General features: G+C 36.8%; 2 protein-coding genes, 1 long non-coding RNA gene and 1 pseudogene across 4 annotated transcripts in view; all 4 read right to left on the reverse strand.

The window, feature by feature from the left end:
• LOC107732876 (uncharacterized) overlaps positions 1-4,390 on the reverse strand; it is a 7,146-nt gene extending 2,756 nt beyond the window's left edge. The window contains exons 1-2 of one of the 2 annotated variants that reach the window (XM_016544291.1): positions 4,295-4,390; positions 2,596-2,979 (exon numbers count right to left, since the gene is read on the reverse strand). In XM_016544291.1, coding sequence (XP_016399777.1) covers positions 2,596-2,979; positions 4,295-4,360 — 450 coding nt within the window. In that variant the 5' untranslated portion in view covers positions 4,361-4,390. The remainder of the gene's footprint in view (positions 1-2,595; positions 2,980-4,294) is intronic. The other variant, XM_016544292.1, reaches the window with a different exon arrangement.
• Positions 4,391-6,047: 1,657 nt separating this feature from the next.
• Positions 6,048-10,433, reverse strand: elob (elongin B). The gene is made up of 4 exons (XM_016544326.1): positions 10,410-10,433; positions 9,238-9,372; positions 7,537-7,645; positions 6,048-7,440 (listed from the first exon to the last, which is right to left on the reverse strand). Exons 1-4 carry the CDS (start codon positions 10,410-10,412, stop codon positions 7,328-7,330), a joined length of 360 nt encoding a protein of 119 aa, XP_016399812.1. The 5' UTR covers positions 10,413-10,433; the 3' UTR covers positions 6,048-7,327.
• Positions 10,434-12,920: 2,487 nt separating this feature from the next.
• LOC107732866 (uncharacterized) lies at positions 12,921-14,105 on the reverse strand. Its single transcript, XR_001638916.1, has 4 exons — positions 13,946-14,105; positions 13,315-13,402; positions 13,175-13,219; positions 12,921-13,035 (listed from the first exon to the last, which is right to left on the reverse strand). It is a non-coding gene; the product is annotated as an uncharacterized LOC107732866 (long non-coding RNA).
• A 115-nt stretch (positions 14,106-14,220) lies between these two features.
• On the reverse strand, positions 14,221-16,411 carry LOC107732844 (uncharacterized; annotated as a pseudogene).
• Between the last annotated feature and the right edge of the window lie 158 nt (positions 16,412-16,569).

Consider the following 16,569-nt stretch of genomic DNA (forward strand, 5'->3'; position numbering starts at 1 on the left):
GTAGCGCGTCAATTCTCTCTCTCCCTCTCTCGCTGCGTGTGTGTGAAACAAAGCGACGGCGAGTCGTGCGCTTCACATTAGAGTTTACATACAGGTTAAATACATGTTAAATACATGTGCGTTGCACATCCATTCAGATGAACTGAAAAACAGCCCAGATCGCTTGACGGAGAGTGAAACTGATGCGCTCAGTCAGAGAGTGTTCGGCGAGTGAAAATATATCTGAGCTAAACTTATACTTGTACACTTAGCCTCCAACTCACACACTGGCGAGTAAAATCTGAGAATTTATTAGCAATTGGCTAATATTAGACATCATTTAGTCGCCCAGAGTGAAGATTTAGTCACATATGTGAGTGATTTACTTGCAATGTAGAGGGTTGTTGAGTAAAAAATAAATTAATAAAAAATAATTTTCATTACTTTTCCAGGTCTTTAAAATTAGACTACCTCATATATTCAGGTGTTTATAGACTGTGTGAGTCCTGGTTCTGCTTTATTTTAATGCTTGTTTTGTCTTATTTTAAACCCTGTCAAGTTATATTGAGGCCCCCTGGTTGAGAACTACTGATGTAAAGTGAGAAAATTAATCATGACAATTACTTTAATATATATGAAGTGCATGAGATACCTGACCTACCTGTACTAGTGGTCGACCGATATTGGTTTTTTTGACAGCCGATGCCGATATCTTGGAAAGCAGGGTGGCTGATATAAAGCTGATATTATAGCTGAACTCTCCTCCTGTCCGTATGCAATTCGCACGGACCGACCATCATGCAGAGTACACGTGATCGTGCAGGATACAAATGCACACTTCATAAGATCTCACAGCTGGATTCAACTAAGTTTGCAAGGTATTTGAAATTAGATGTTCATTAGTCATTCAAAGATTTGTTTAAATTATGTAAATGCGTATTTGCTGAATGCTGACGGCAAACGAGAAATTATATTACTAGCAATATAAAAGCAATTGTTATAATACTTTTTTTTAATACATTTTAATTCCTTTGTTTAACAGTTCTATCTGATTATTAGACAGACTTCTGTCCGTGGACAGAACTGTTAATGACGACAGCGAACAAGAGGGAGTATCCCTGCGTTCCATTCAGAAGGGCTCATCCCTATGCCCTAATCCCTTCAAAGGGTTTACCCTCTGGAGTGAGAGCTTCGAAGGGTTGAAGGGTGTAGGGGGCCAAACAACTGTTTCTTGAAATGCCCTTCTGCGTCATCATCACGTGCCCACATGGAGGCGCCGTCATCGTGCATAGAATCTGCACAAAGGATCATGGCAGCCCGAAGTGTCCATCAGTTGTACCCTTCGAAATCCTTCATTCCGAAGGACCCTTTGAAGTGGCCAGTTTTGAGCACTTCGGTTTGGAACGACCCTTCAATATGGCGGCGAATTTATTAGCAATTGGCTAATATTAGACATCATTTAGTCGCCCAGAGTGAAGATTTAGTCACATATGTGAGTGATTTACTTGCAATGTAGAGGGTTGTTGAGTAAAAAATAAATTAATAAAAAATAATTTTCATTACTTTTCCAGGTCTTTAAAATTAGACTACCTCATATATTCAGGTGTTTATAGACTGTGTGAGTCCTGGTTCTGCTTTATTTTAATGCTTGTTTTGTCTTATTTTAAACCCTGTCAAGTTATATTGAGGCCCCCTGGTTGAGAACTACTGATGTAAAGTGAGAAAATTAATCATGACAATTACTTTAATATATATGAAGTGCATGAGATACCTGACCTACCTGTACTAGTGGTCGACCGATATTGGTTTTTTTGACAGCCGATGCCGATATCTTGGAAAGCAGGGTGGCTGATATAAAGCTGATATTATAGCTGAACTCTCCTCCTGTCCGTATGCAATTCGCACGGACCGACCATCATGCAGAGTACACGTGATCGTGCAGGATACAAATGCACACTTCATAAGATCTCACAGCTGGATTCAACTAAGTTTGCAAGGTATTTGAAATTAGATGTTCATTAGTCATTCAAAGATTTGTTTAAATTATGTAAATGCGTATTTGCTGAATGCTGACGGCAAACGAGAAATTATATTACTAGCAATATAAAAGCAATTGTTATAATACTTTTTTTTAATACATTTTAATTCCTTTGTTTAACAGTTCTATCTGATTATTATCGCCACGAATGCCCTTCTGCGTCATCATCACGTGCCCACATGGAGGCGCCGTCATCGTGCATAGAATCTGCACAAAGGATCATGGCAGCCCGAAGTGTCCATCAGTTGTACCCTTCGAAATCCTTCATTCCGAAGGACCCTTTGAAGTGGCCAGTTTTGAGCACTTCGGTTTGGAACGACCCTTCAATATGGCGGCCATGATTGTTTTCACACCGAAGTGCCCTTTGGAGGGCGATATATCCCGTTTGTAACGCACTGAATGTGAGCGCTGTGTTTTCAGGCGCTGCCGCTCTCAGCGCCGTCAAAATAAAAGTCCGGCGCACCGTCAAAAAAGTCCCACCACGAACGCATTGGCCAAACAGAAAAACTTATCGGCCAATGCCGATATTTGAAAAATGCCAAATATCGGCCATGGCGATATATCGGTCGACCACAAACCTGTACTGTAGGATTTGCCTCCATGACTTCAGTAGCATGTGCACGCTGCAAGGCAGACTCCTGAACAGCGGTCCTGGACCCTGACAGCCGAGGAGTGGCTTTTTCTGCCTCATCTGGTGGCGCTGAATCCTCCTGTTGAGAGGCTTGCATTAACACAGAGGTCGTCTGCTCCTGGACCTGGGCCACCAGGTCAGCCTCTATCATCTCTGCCACTGCACGGTCCAGTCGCTGGTCAAGCTCCCAGTGAGACAGCGGCTCCCATTCAGCCTGGATCACGTCCATTATCACCCGTCCTGCAGCCGCCACGTTCTTTTTACGAGCCTCCATCTGGATGCAATATATAGGAGTCAAGTACGGTGGCCGAGAGAGCTCAACGCGCTGCAACTTCAGAAAACACATGCAAATAGAAAAAGCACCAGCAAATTAAGAAAACATCTTCATCAGTTTGACAGCAGATGCTGCAAATACTCACAACACAATCAAATACAAAAACACGCTGCAAATGCTCCCAACACAACCAAATAAAGAAACGCGCAGCAAATATTCACAACACAACCAAATACAGAAACGCAAGTACACACCACAACGGACGGACCCCAACAATGCCAAAATTACAGAGAGAGAGCAAGCGCAAATCCTGGCAGCGGCAACAAAACGAAAATTAACCATGTTTTTTTTTTTTTATTGATTACCATTTCTATAACCACAGTTGTACAAATACCATGGTTAAACTATGGTTAGTGTAGTAAATCCATGGTTAATTTGTGGTTACCATGGTTTAACTATAGTAACCATTTTTTGTTTTTATTTATTTTTTTACATAAATGTATTTATTAATTAATAAATTTTTAATAGTAAAACCATATGGTTAATTTTTGTAAGGGAAGTTGTAAAGTTAGCCAGCTTACATGCTTTCACAGTTACAGTAATTGTGTATTTCGTCAGCTTATTTAGGCTAATAATTTCAACAACAAAAAAAAGAAGCAGTAGCAAAGGAATGGTATGATCAGGATGTTAAAATAAACAAAAATCTCACCTTTCAGAGCAAACATTGATAAATATGTGCCAGCCATGTTCATCACTTTGAGGTTCCCTTAAACACTGAACGATGTGGTCTGTGCCTATTTGCAGCGCGTTTCTTTATTTGTTTGTGTTGTGAGTATTTGCAGCGCGTTTCTGTTTTTGCAGCGAGTTTCTTTATTTGGTTGTGTTGTGAGCATTTGCAGCGAGTGTGTTGTCAAATTGATTTAGATGTTTTCTTAATTTGCAGGTGTTTTTTTCTATTTGCATGTGTTTTTTCATTTGCAGCGCGTTGAGCTCTCTCGGCCACCGTAGTCATGGGATGAAGGCAGCTAGCCAAGTAAGTAGGGTCTCTCAAAAAACATACGCTAAACGTTGCTAACGGTGCTATTACAATAGATTCAGCAGAGTAACTGGAATACATATCTCAGTTTAAGCAATAATGAGGGTAAAACCAGTCAGATATGTCAGTAGATCCAAGCGCTATAACTTCACTGTGCAAAATGAATGAACTAACGTTAAGTTAACTAATATGGATAGCTCAACTAGTGATTGAGTCAACAGACAGACGCGATTTTGAAATGAAATAAAAGTCTTGAAACCTAAATTTCTTAATGGCGCGACCATATTAATTATAACCTGAAACCACAACACGGAGAATATATTTGAATTGACAGACCTTTAAAAAAGACGATCCTCTCTTTCCATTAGCTTCTGTTGTTAGACAGATGTACCTACCGCTCATGCGCACATTCAACAACTATGATTGGTCCAATAAGATTTCTTCTTCTTCCGTTTTTTGGCGCGTTACATCCTGTGTGCATATCGCCACCTACTTTTGCTGTTTTGTAGTCATGGTTTATTTATAATCAATTTCTTCCTTGTTTTTGCTTTTCCTATTCTTACTACACACGTATACACACAAATATTCCTACTTAAATAATTATTCGATGCTCCATCCCCTATAAGATTTCAATACGACATCTATCTCTTAACTAAATCTCGCTTAACGGCAAAGTAATACAATGGTCATGACTTTAATACAGTGACAGAAATAAAAGGTGTTATAGCAAAAAGACTGTAAATTATGTCTCTTTACGAATCTTTGTTTTATAGGCTACACTATTCTGTACATAGGAAACTGTCGATATACCCATTTTTCTCATTCAACTTGTTCTCTACTAGACTCAGTCTGAATTTGATTGATACTAGTAGTGAGTGACTGGAGGTCCGACCTGACATTTCAATGAATTGGATTTTAATTTTTTAAATAAGTGTTTATTGCAGTTTCATGTTGAAAATAATTTAAACAAATTCATGTGAAACCTGTAAATATAATTAGCATTAAGCAATACTCATTTCTAAAACTAATATTTTCTTTGAAAAGAATTAAAGGACGTTTTAATAAAATACTACTTATTTAAACCAACTCTGTTTCGTATTCTTGTTGATCAAGTCGTAAACATATTTCCAGTATGTAACATTTCTGCTATTCAGCTGTTAAAGTAACTTACATCAGCCAAGCCCTCCAAATACACTTACTCATTACGAATGCGAGACGGTTCTCGGTTCAATGAATCGTCGAATTCATTGAAAAGTTCCAGGGCACCTAAAACCCCAGATATTACAGAAGTTTTGGGTAATGTTTTTGCAGGAATGTGATTGTGTACTGTTTTCTGTGTACTTTGTGTGTGTGTGTTGCTTGGTTTTACCAATACAGAAACTGAAAACGAATTTCATCTTATAAATCTTTCACTTCTAAGTTTCAAATGCATAAATGCAAATTTTCCAATATCAAATCACATTTAAGGCGTTTTCAACTAATTTCAGTAATATTTTGAAACACTTCTGAAAACACTGAAGCGAGGAAATCTTTTCATATTTCTTGTAAATTTTCTTCCCCCTGGCTTTTGTTGCTCTTTTCTTTTGTTCTATTGTGGGCTGTTATTCTGTTATATAACAATTACATCTGCATGTTTATATAAATAATAATAATTAAAAAACAAAAACTAAAGCCCCAAAAGCAACACCATTAAAAAACAGACGCTGAACATTAGACAAGGAGTGGAAAAGGGCTGATTTTAATTCATTTAAACGCAGTTACAGATACTGCAGCATGATTTTCTTTTGTTTTTAACTTTTTGTTTGTTTGTTTTTGCAAGAGTACTGTGTCACATTTAAGGCGTTTTCAACTAATTTCAGTAATATTTTGAAACACTTCTGAAAACACTGAAGCGAGGAAATCTTTTCATATTTCTTGTTAATTTTCTTCCCCCTGGCTTTTGTTGCTCTTTTCTTTTGTTCTATTGTGGGCTGTTAGTCTGTTATATAACAATTACATCTGCATGTTTATATAAATAATAATAATTAAAAAACAAAAACTAAAGCCCCAAAAGCAACACCATTAAAAAACAGACGCTGAACATTAGACAAGGAGTGGAAAAGGGCTGATTTTAATTCATTTAAACGCAGTTACAGATACTGCAGCATGATTTTCTTTTGTTTTTAACTTTTTGTTTGTTTGTTTTTGCAAGAGTACTGTGAAGGAACACTTCCGTCACTGAGAAGAATAGGGGCGATTAGGATTCAGTTTTTTTTTTTTTTTTTGGGATGAACACAATGTCAGCATTTGTGTTAAAGTTAAACATTCACTTGTTCAAGCAACTGTGCCCAAAGACTTCATTCTTATTGATCTTTACATTTTAACTTGATTCTTTCCACCATTTTAAAATGCCACACACACACACACGCACAAAAAAAACCTTACTAGCATTTACACTCCCCTTTGATTTAAATACAAATTCGGGGAATTAAATGTCAATACTTAAGCTTCCAAACAAATATTCAAAAAGAAAGAAGCGGACACTAACTCCTCCAACACAAAACTGTAAAGAAAAGCAAAACACACTTCAGGAAGCAACAATGCGAGTGGAAAAATGTATTTACAATGAAACCACTTTATGTCAGAATTCACCTTAACCATGTGCTATGTATTCATTTGCAGGTATAACCTGACGGCATCCATGCCCATTCTGATGTTCAGTAAGTTCTATGTGCATTTACACTATATTATGTCGGTAACATAAAACGGTTCAGCCTATGGCCTTCTGCCCTCCAATAAAATTATGCAGGATCTAAATAAGAATAATTATAATATCAATATTCATTAACACACAACAGTGTACTGTAAATGCGATCAGTAAAGTGGGCATTTGTAAAACCTTACAGCCTCAAACACAAACCCACCCCGCCCCTAACATATTGAAACACACAAAAAGCACAAAACGTTTAACTCTCCAAACATAACATTTGTGTGAATTAAATAAGATGCACAGGTTTAAATACTCAGATATCTAACCACCTCTGACGGGTGATTAACAGCTGTCTGACAAATAAGCAATTCATTCAGAAATCAAGGGAAACTTTACCAAATCAAAATGGGACGTTGTGATTGGTGGATTAACCTGTAGATGAGCTGACACTGAACATTGGAAGGGGTTGCGACAATACAGTGAGAGTAAGCTGCTAGTGCTCGATGGGACGTGAGGAGTAACAGGGAGAGCGATTCAAATTCTCAGCAAAGTTACAATATCACACAAGATCACTCTCACTCATGCTCTTTTTGTAACTCAATACGCACCACCAACTTAAAACATGTGTTTTGGACACTCTTTACACCTCCCCCCCCAACCCTTTATCAGCAGTTCCTCCTTCACTGCACGGCTTGTTCGTTGGCAGTGCTGCCCGAGTCTTGAGGCTTCATAACATCAGGAAGCTCAGGAGGGCTGGAGAAGGCCTCTATTCTTAGAGGCTCAAAAGCATCATCTGTGATATAAAAAAAAAACAGACACGGTAGGCAAATTCAGATCACCAGATATCACATAGCGGGACACAAGGCAAGCGATTGAAACAAGAGCTCACCACTGATGCGAAAAGCCAGTCCTACTGTGGCCGGAGCCTGAGGCCTGGCTGTCTGGTTTGTGAACCCACAGTCTCCAAGAGTCTTACTATCTTCTAGAAGCATGTCATCCTGGGGGACATGAAGAGATTGTTTAATAAAATGCATAATATACTCAAAATCACTTCAACTCTAACTAGTCCACAACAGCCTAATTTTGATTTGCATGTGGTCATTCATAAATCTGACCCTGGACCACAAAACTAGTCATAAGGGTCACTTTTTCGAAATTGAAAAAGTGAATTTAAGCCGAATAAATAAGCTTTCCATTGATGTATGGTTTGTTAGGATAGGACAATGTTTGGCCGAGATACAACTATTTGAAAATCTGGAATCTGAGGGTGCAAAAAAAAAAATCTAAATATTGAGAAAATCACCTTTAAAGTTGTCCAAATGAAGTTCTTAGCAATGCATATTACTAATCAAAAATTAAGATTTGATATATTTACGGTAGGAAATTAACAAAATATATTAATGGAACATGATCTTTACTTAATATAGACCTTGTAACACTTCAAAGAGAAAGGAAAAATTTAAATCGCATGACCCCTTTAATATCTTAATGATTTTTGGCATAAAAGAAATATCAATAATTTTGACCCATACATTGTATTTTTGGCTATTGCTACAAATATACCCCAGCGACTGGTTTACAAATTGGTCATTCTTGTCGTGCAGTACATGACATGTTCCCACTGTTATTGTCTTAATACACGGGATAAAGTATCTCACAATTTTTTAAAGAATGAAATACTATTAGTTTGTAGAATTTTATCACATTATCTTCACTTTTTTTCTTTTCTATAATGTTGAATGTAGAATGTGTTTAAAACAAAAAATGTATTCCTGGGCATGCTGTTTAAAGTAATTAGTTTATGTTTTTCACTTTCCATTCTGTTAATCCTGTAAATGTATCTTGTAAATCTACGGGTTAATAAACCCGTTAGATATAATTTGTGGGTTTTCTTAGCTTAAGGGGTTTGAGCTAGTATTAGCAAAGGATTTGATTAATTCTGTGATGTTTTGTGGTATTAGTTTGTGTTACACACACTACCATTCAAACAGTCTGAAGACTCTAATGTAAACAAGACAGTACAAACAGTACTATTTTGAAATATTAATACAATTTAAAGAACTTCCCTATTTTAAATAATATTCTCAAATGTAGTTTATTATTGTCATGGCAAAGCTGAATTTTATACTCCAGTCTTCAGTGTTACATGATCCTTCATAAATCATTCCAATATGCTGATTTGCTGCTCAAGAAACATTTCTCATAATTAAAAATGTTGAAAACAGCTGTGCTGCTTAATATTTTTGTGGAAACTGTGATACATGTTTTTTTTTCCAGGATTCCTTGAATAATATAGCTCAAAATAACTGCATTTATTTGAAATAGAAATCTTTTGTAACATTCTAAATGTTTACTGTCACTTTTGAACAATTTCATGCATCCTTGCTAAATAAAAGTATTCATTTCTTTTTAAAATTCTTACCATCTCCAAATGTTGTAACAGTAAAGTGAAATTACATTATTTGGAATGCTTTTATTTCTACATAACAGGAACGACCCAACTACATACAAACTTCAGGATATACTAAAAGAATTGTAACATATAATAATTTCTATATTAATCATCATCATCATAACTTTCTTTGCTGACCTTATAAAGTCTCTGATCCTCTGGCGCTCGCTTTAGGATGCCCTCCACAATCCGCTTCAGCTCGTAGACTGTGGTAGACTCCTTAGCATCTGTGAAGATGGTTGTCTTGTGACGTCTGATCATCAAAAAGACATCCTGAAAAAACAACAAGGAGTCAGATATTCAGATATTCAACATTCAATCCCATCTCATTATCAACACTTCTTGATCTATACTAAGTTCAACCTTCCACAACCTCAACTCATGGCTCATTTGAACCTTACAGAACATTTCATGTCCTTCACACAACACAATGAAATATAAATCGACTTGGAAAAATAATAATGATAATAATAACAAACAACTAACTTCTATAACTCTCAACAACAAAGCTGTGTTTGTTGTAATTTACAGGAGGAACAATCAATGGCTTTTAAATAAAATAATGAAGAGAAAAGCAGATGGTGAACAGCTGAAACAAGCCAACTACACAACTGCAACGCTCTCTATACTGATGAAACGCTGACAGCTGCAGTTGTGTTAAATTGCTGTTGACTTAGTTACTAGCAACACCTAGGAAATGCAGCGCGTTTCTGCGCGGTTTGTTTATGCAAACAGCTAACCAGCATTATGAGGGGCTGTAAATTCAGTGATACTAACCGTAAACGCGACTAAACAATGTATAACGACGCCGGGTTATTGCAAGTTATCTTTATTATTCATCTACATTTACTGTGCGGATCGATTAAATGACTAGATGAGCATCTAAAAAGGCACAGCCCAGAATGATCAAATGACAGGACCAGACCGTTCCTGCATTATGGAGCTGTCATTAAAATAAACACCGCGATAAACAGCCCCGTTTCGGCTACAGAGAGTGCGCAGCTCATATACAAATAAAGAAAACAAACCCGTTTGCTCATCGGTTTTTAATATTGGCTGACCAGACCGGTGGTCGAGCGCAATGTGCTCCCAATCTAATTAGTAGCACAGTAAATTGGGCGGATTTAGCAGGGAATATTAGCCGGGCTGCTAAAAATATTGCGAAACAAAGAGGACTGTGTAAAGGCTGCGTTAACGCGCTAGCCACTTCAACCAGCAGCTAGCTTGCTCATAATCCTTCACAATTACATTTTCAAACTATAAAACGAATAAATACGTTTGATCTAGGTTTCATTTGCTTCCTCTCTCACCATTTCTCTGACTGTTTCGCTGACTTCTTCTAGTTTATTATTGTCATGGCAAAGCTGAATTTTATACTCCAGTCTTCAGTGTTACATGATCCTTCATAAATCATTCCAATATGCTGATTTGCTGCTCAAGAAACATTTCTCATAATTAAAAATGTTGAAAACAGCTGTGCTGCTTAATATTTTTGTGGAAACTGTGATACATGTTTTTTTTTCCAGGATTCCTTGAATAATATAGCTCAAAATAACTGCATTTATTTGAAATAGAAATCTTTTGTAACATTCTAAATGTTTACTGTCACTTTTGAACAATTTCATGCATCCTTGCTAAATAAAAGTATTCATTTCTTTTTAAAATTCTTACCATCTCCAAATGTTGTAACAGTAAAGTGAAATTACATTATTTGGAATGCTTTTATTTCTACATAACAGGAACGACCCAACTACATACAAACTTCAGGATATACTAAAAGAATTGTAACATATAATAATTTCTATATTAATCATCATCATCATAACTTTCTTTGCTGACCTTATAAAGTCTCTGATCCTCTGGCGCTCGCTTTAGGATGCCCTCCACAATCCGCTTCAGCTCGTAGACTGTGGTAGACTCCTTAGCATCTGTGAAGATGGTTGTCTTGTGACGTCTGATCATCAAAAAGACATCCTGAAAAAACAACAAGGAGTCAGATATTCAGATATTCAACATTCAATCCCATCTCATTATCAACACTTCTTGATCTATACTAAGTTCAACCTTCCACAACCTCAACTCATGGCTCATTTGAACCTTACAGAACATTTCATGTCCTTCACACAACACAATGAAATATAAATCGACTTGGAAAAATAATAATGATAATAATAACAAACAACTAACTTCTATAACTCTCAACAACAAAGCTGTGTTTGTTGTAATTTACAGGAGGAACAATCAATGGCTTTTAAATAAAATAATGAAGAGAAAAGCAGATGGTGAACAGCTGAAACAAGCCAACTACACAACTGCAACGCTCTCTATACTGATGAAACGCTGACAGCTGCAGTTGTGTTAAATTGCTGTTGACTTAGTTACTAGCAACACCTAGGAAATGCAGCGCGTTTCTGCGCGGTTTGTTTATGCAAACAGCTAACCAGCATTATGAGGGGCTGTAAATTCAGTGATACTAACCGTAAACGCGACTAAACAATGTATAACGACGCCGGGTTATTGCAAGTTATCTTTATTATTCATCTACATTTACTGTGCGGATCGATTAAATGACTAGATGAGCATCTAAAAAGGCACAGCCCAGAATGATCAAATGACAGGACCAGACCGTTCCTGCATTATGGAGCTGTCATTAAAATAAACACCGCGATAAACAGCCCCGTTTCGGCTACAGAGAGTGCGCAGCTCATATACAAATAAAGAAAACAAACCCGTTTGCTCATCGGTTTTTAATATTGGCTGACCAGACCGGTGGTCGAGCGCAATGTGCTCCCAATCTAATTAGTAGCACAGTAAATTGGGCGGATTTAGCAGGGAATATTAGCCGGGCTGCTAAAAATATTGCGAAACAAAGAGGACTGTGTAAAGGCTGCGTTAACGCGCTAGCCACTTCAACCAGCAGCTAGCTTGCTCATAATCCTTCACAATTACATTTTCAAACTATAAAACGAATAAATACGTTTGATCTAGGTTTCATTTGCTTCCTCTCTCACCATTTCTCTGACTGTTTCGCTGACTTCTTCCACTATCCCACGCTGCACTGCGGAAATCAGAGCGCTCGAGCCAGTCCTCCACAATCCCAGATGTCTTTGCGCGAGCGGCGTGAACTCTTTTCTGTGCCGGAGACGGTCGCGCCCTAGTGGCCTCACATCATTCAACACTTGTTGCTCAGGCACAAACCATTTTAATATAAGTTGAATGTACAGTTTTGGCTATTTCTGTAAAAAGTAATCCTTGTGCATTTACTATTTATTCATGGTGTAGCATTAACAATTGTTTTCATTTGGATTACTGGAATAGCCAAATCTGTTGATTAGAATGGGATGTGCACATACTTAGCTATTTAGTGTACATTCTAGAAGATATCTGGGACTGTCTTGCAAATACAAATAGATATGAAACACACAAAGACGTGACAACAACAGGAGTATAAACAGTTTACTCTAAGCAAGACCTTGATGGAATAAACTTTGTTGAGTCAACATTATAAAAGGTTTATTTGAAAAGTAAAAAAATAAACATGCACACTTCATTTCAGACCCCCACAATATCCTTTAGGATTGCCTGCAACTCACAGGAGTATTTGTGGATTTATTAACATTAGATTATCTTTTCTCAATCTAGTCAAAACTATTATTTATAAAAACTACATATGACCAAAGAAAACCATGTCTTTTCCCACTCCTTTCCAAGCAGTTAATTTCACAGTTAGTACTACTTTTTTAAATACCTTTAATGGTATGTATTCACAATGCTGCAAACAATTTCAATATGAAAATCACAAATAGCATCTCAGTCTGGGTCTCTATGACTTTTAATGGCTTGTTATTTTTCATCCTTCGCCCATGTAGTCTTTACTGAGCTCCTTTCCTCACTGGACCTTCAGTTTGAAGTCACACACCGGTTACAATAGACACACTAGCAACAGAGGAAACAAAAAACCCTGTTGGTTTAGTAGCAGCAATTTTTTTTATTTCTTTATAAAAATGTAATGACAAGGTACAACAATATTACTACACAGTAATAACATACATCTGTTAATTCACACTTAGCCTACCTGTTTTTTCGCTTTATGAAACAACAATGCAGTCCGCTGATTCTCCTGTGTTAGCAAAAGTTGAATGATAATGACCACAGATGTGAAGGAAATGCAGATAGACAGGTAAACAGATTTGGATATGAGATGATCATACTCACGGAATATTCGTTTTAGTGCCTCAATTTCTTTCAAAGGGTTTGGTTTCTGGATTTTGAAGGTGTATTTCGCAAGGTCATCTTCACTGAGCTTGATTCGGACAAAAGCCAAACACTCAAATTTAATAACATACTTTATGCATACACTACTATTCAAAAGTTTGAGGTCATTAGGATTTTTCTTGGAAGAAATTAAGCAATATTAAAATGATTTCAGAAGGATCACATGTGACACTGAAGACTGAAGTAACTGCTGCTGAAAATTCAGCTTTGCCATTACAGAAATTAATTATATTTTAAAATACATTACTATTGAAAACCTATTTTGAATTGTAATAATATTTAACAATATTACTGTTTTTACTGTATGTGTGATTTAAAAATTAAGCCTTGGTGAACATTAGATACCTCTTTCAAAAACATAAAAATCTTCCCGACCCCAAACACAACAGTAGTTTATATGAATTATTATTTTGTACATAAATGTGCAGAATCACAAAACGAAACTTTACTGCATTTGTCCATATCTATACAAAATTGCTAATAACAGAGCAATTCCACTGCTGACTCTTGACATAATCATAACCAATAGTTGCCAGTGTGAACAAAGCGGTTGCAATATCACAGTACATACTGGCTGATCTCTTGGCGATGTATAAGGTTTAGTTCCCTCACTGCGATGAAGGGACAGAGGTCTGTATTTGGTTTCTGGGTGCACACTGCAGTTGAAGCGCAGCACACTGACAGGCAAATGAACATGCCAACTGTCTGGATACTTCTTCACCAGACTTTCCACCATACTGTAAAGAAACCATACCACAAATGTTTCTAAATAACTTTGTAACTAAACTAAAATTAACAAAAAATTACTAAAATTGTGATTTATGTCCAACAACTGGGTAACTAAACTTACTTAATGTGGTATTGTGTGTGAGGTTCAAGCTGTGATGCCGAGAGACGAGGGAAATGTCCTTTTTTTTATCAGAATATTATTGAGTGCTCTGTTAACCTTGACAAAAAATAAGCAAAAAGGGAAAAGATTAAAAAGTAAACTGTATTGAGACATTTAAGAAACCTTTCAGCAAATTTCAATGAAAAATGTTACGATTATAAATAATTAAACCTGCACTAATTGCTCTGACATTACCCCGTGAGAATCATAATGCAGAACTTACCGTTCTGACCTGAATCTCTCTAGCCCCCCAAGGTGTGAGAAATCCCAGAGGAAAACCGTATCGGGAAATGGCATCACACATGAGCAGGGCGATGGAATCAGAATTTGGCTTTTCTGATGGAAAGATTTCAATCCACTTGGGGTAATAATCACAGATGACCACGATGTGGCTATAGGGGCCTTTGCTTTCTTGAAATGGCCCTGTTACATCTATACTCAGCCACTGCTATCTCTCTGTCACCTAGAAAGTGGAAACATTAAGATAAAAGAAGATCAGAAGTTACGGGTAAAACTATGTTACGCCACATTTTAAATGACATTTCACTTTCATAACTATTATGGCTACTATTTTATGTCTTCACACAGAAATCACAGCTGTTAAAGAGGACTGAAAAGGACAAATCTGTAAAAGGCATACCCTGATAAACTGAGTGTTTGGATTTTCAGGTGTTTCAAGAGGTGCATCATCATAGGCGACATCATTTCCGGGATCCTACACATACATATAAAGAATCAAATGAAAAACACCATTCAGGAGACTATTTCCAGATCTGTAACGCTTAAGTTTTTACATTTACAGATTGAAATAATGTAAAGGTCTACATACTCTAGCATCATCATCATCACCCTCATCATCACCCTCCGAAAGCTTCATCCAGTAAAAGCTCTGTGAAAACCAATTGAGTGGTGTAATATGTACAAGTGTATGAGATGTTCTACAAAAGGAAGCCAAAAATCAACAATTATTAACCTGTGGTTTGCAGTAGTCATCATGGAAGCTGCCAGCGTGCAAGGGACCACGGCTGGACCCATCAGCATCCACAGGCACACGAACAAACTTCCCCTCAAGCCTATCAAACCCATGAACAGGAGATGTTAAGTAGTAAAACAACAAGAGAAAATGACTTATTTGGCAGAAAATTGTTATAGGCTAACAAACACATTACCATGGTGTTTCTGGTGCTGACACTGGGGTTGGTTTTGGTTTGATAGAAACTTCAACTGGCTTACGATTCTGAAACACAAATAAACCAATAGTGGGTTTAGAAATAATAATAAAAGATGAAAAGACTTACTAATCGAGCTTTAAAACAGTGGTTCTCAATTGGATGATCTGAGGACCCAGATTTTACACTGAATATTAAGTGGTGTCCCAGTAGAGCAGGGATTCCTGAAGTACCTTCTTGAAGTACCCCCTGAGATTTTAAGTTAATATTTCAATCATTTAACAGCGCATTTGCATGTCCACAGTTCTCTGATGTTAGTTAATTTTAAAATTATTTTAAGTTTAACTTTTTTTATGATTCAATTAATTATTAGCTTTATATCAAACCTTTATATCAGCTTTATATGCAGTTCTCTCACAAACTCCAGTTTGGGAAACCCTGCAACAGAGCAGGAAATCTATTGTATCCTAACACAAAAATTGATATATATTCAAATATTTAGTTTATTAATATTACCATAAACTGCATCATGTATATAGAAAATAATTACAAAATTATTAACATGACAAAAGCTGAAAAGGAAAGCCAATAATTCTGCATTATTTGGAAATGCCTTGATGTAAAGTACCACTGCTTTCTGGAAATGTATTAACTAAAATTGTTTATACATACCAGAGATCGTCTTAACAGCTGGTACCTGTGTGTAAGACACCAAAATAAAAATAAAAATTAATGAAAAGGACATTTGGACTATACAGCAGCAATGCAAAAAATACGTAACGTTACGTTTGCATAACATTTTACAGACATACACAAACTGTTCTGACTTGCCTTCCACTGCAGATGTTTTGGGAAATTAAAGATAGTAGGAACCGCATTTTTGAGCAATCGTTTGTGACTGCCTACTTGTTCAAAGCAGTCCTTCTCAAAATGATCCGAGCACAGGACTGAGTTTCCAGTTGGCCACCAGTTCTGCCATCTCATCCGACGGAGCTCTCACTCTCACGCGCGCGAACTGAGTTTTGTGGAGAAAATGTTTGTTTCGCAAAGAAGAAAGTATTTCGAGCGCACGAAAATCTATTTTGCATTTAAAATAAGTTTTTGGATGTGTGCAGACCTTCTCTTTTGCGCGTGCAA

The sequence above is a fragment of the Sinocyclocheilus rhinocerous genome, unplaced genomic scaffold, assembly GCF_001515625.1.
Source record: "Sinocyclocheilus rhinocerous isolate Xijiao unplaced genomic scaffold, SAMN03320098_v1.1 scaffold220, whole genome shotgun sequence".
In the NCBI taxonomy this organism is placed as follows: domain Eukaryota; kingdom Metazoa; phylum Chordata; class Actinopteri; order Cypriniformes; family Cyprinidae; genus Sinocyclocheilus; species Sinocyclocheilus rhinocerous.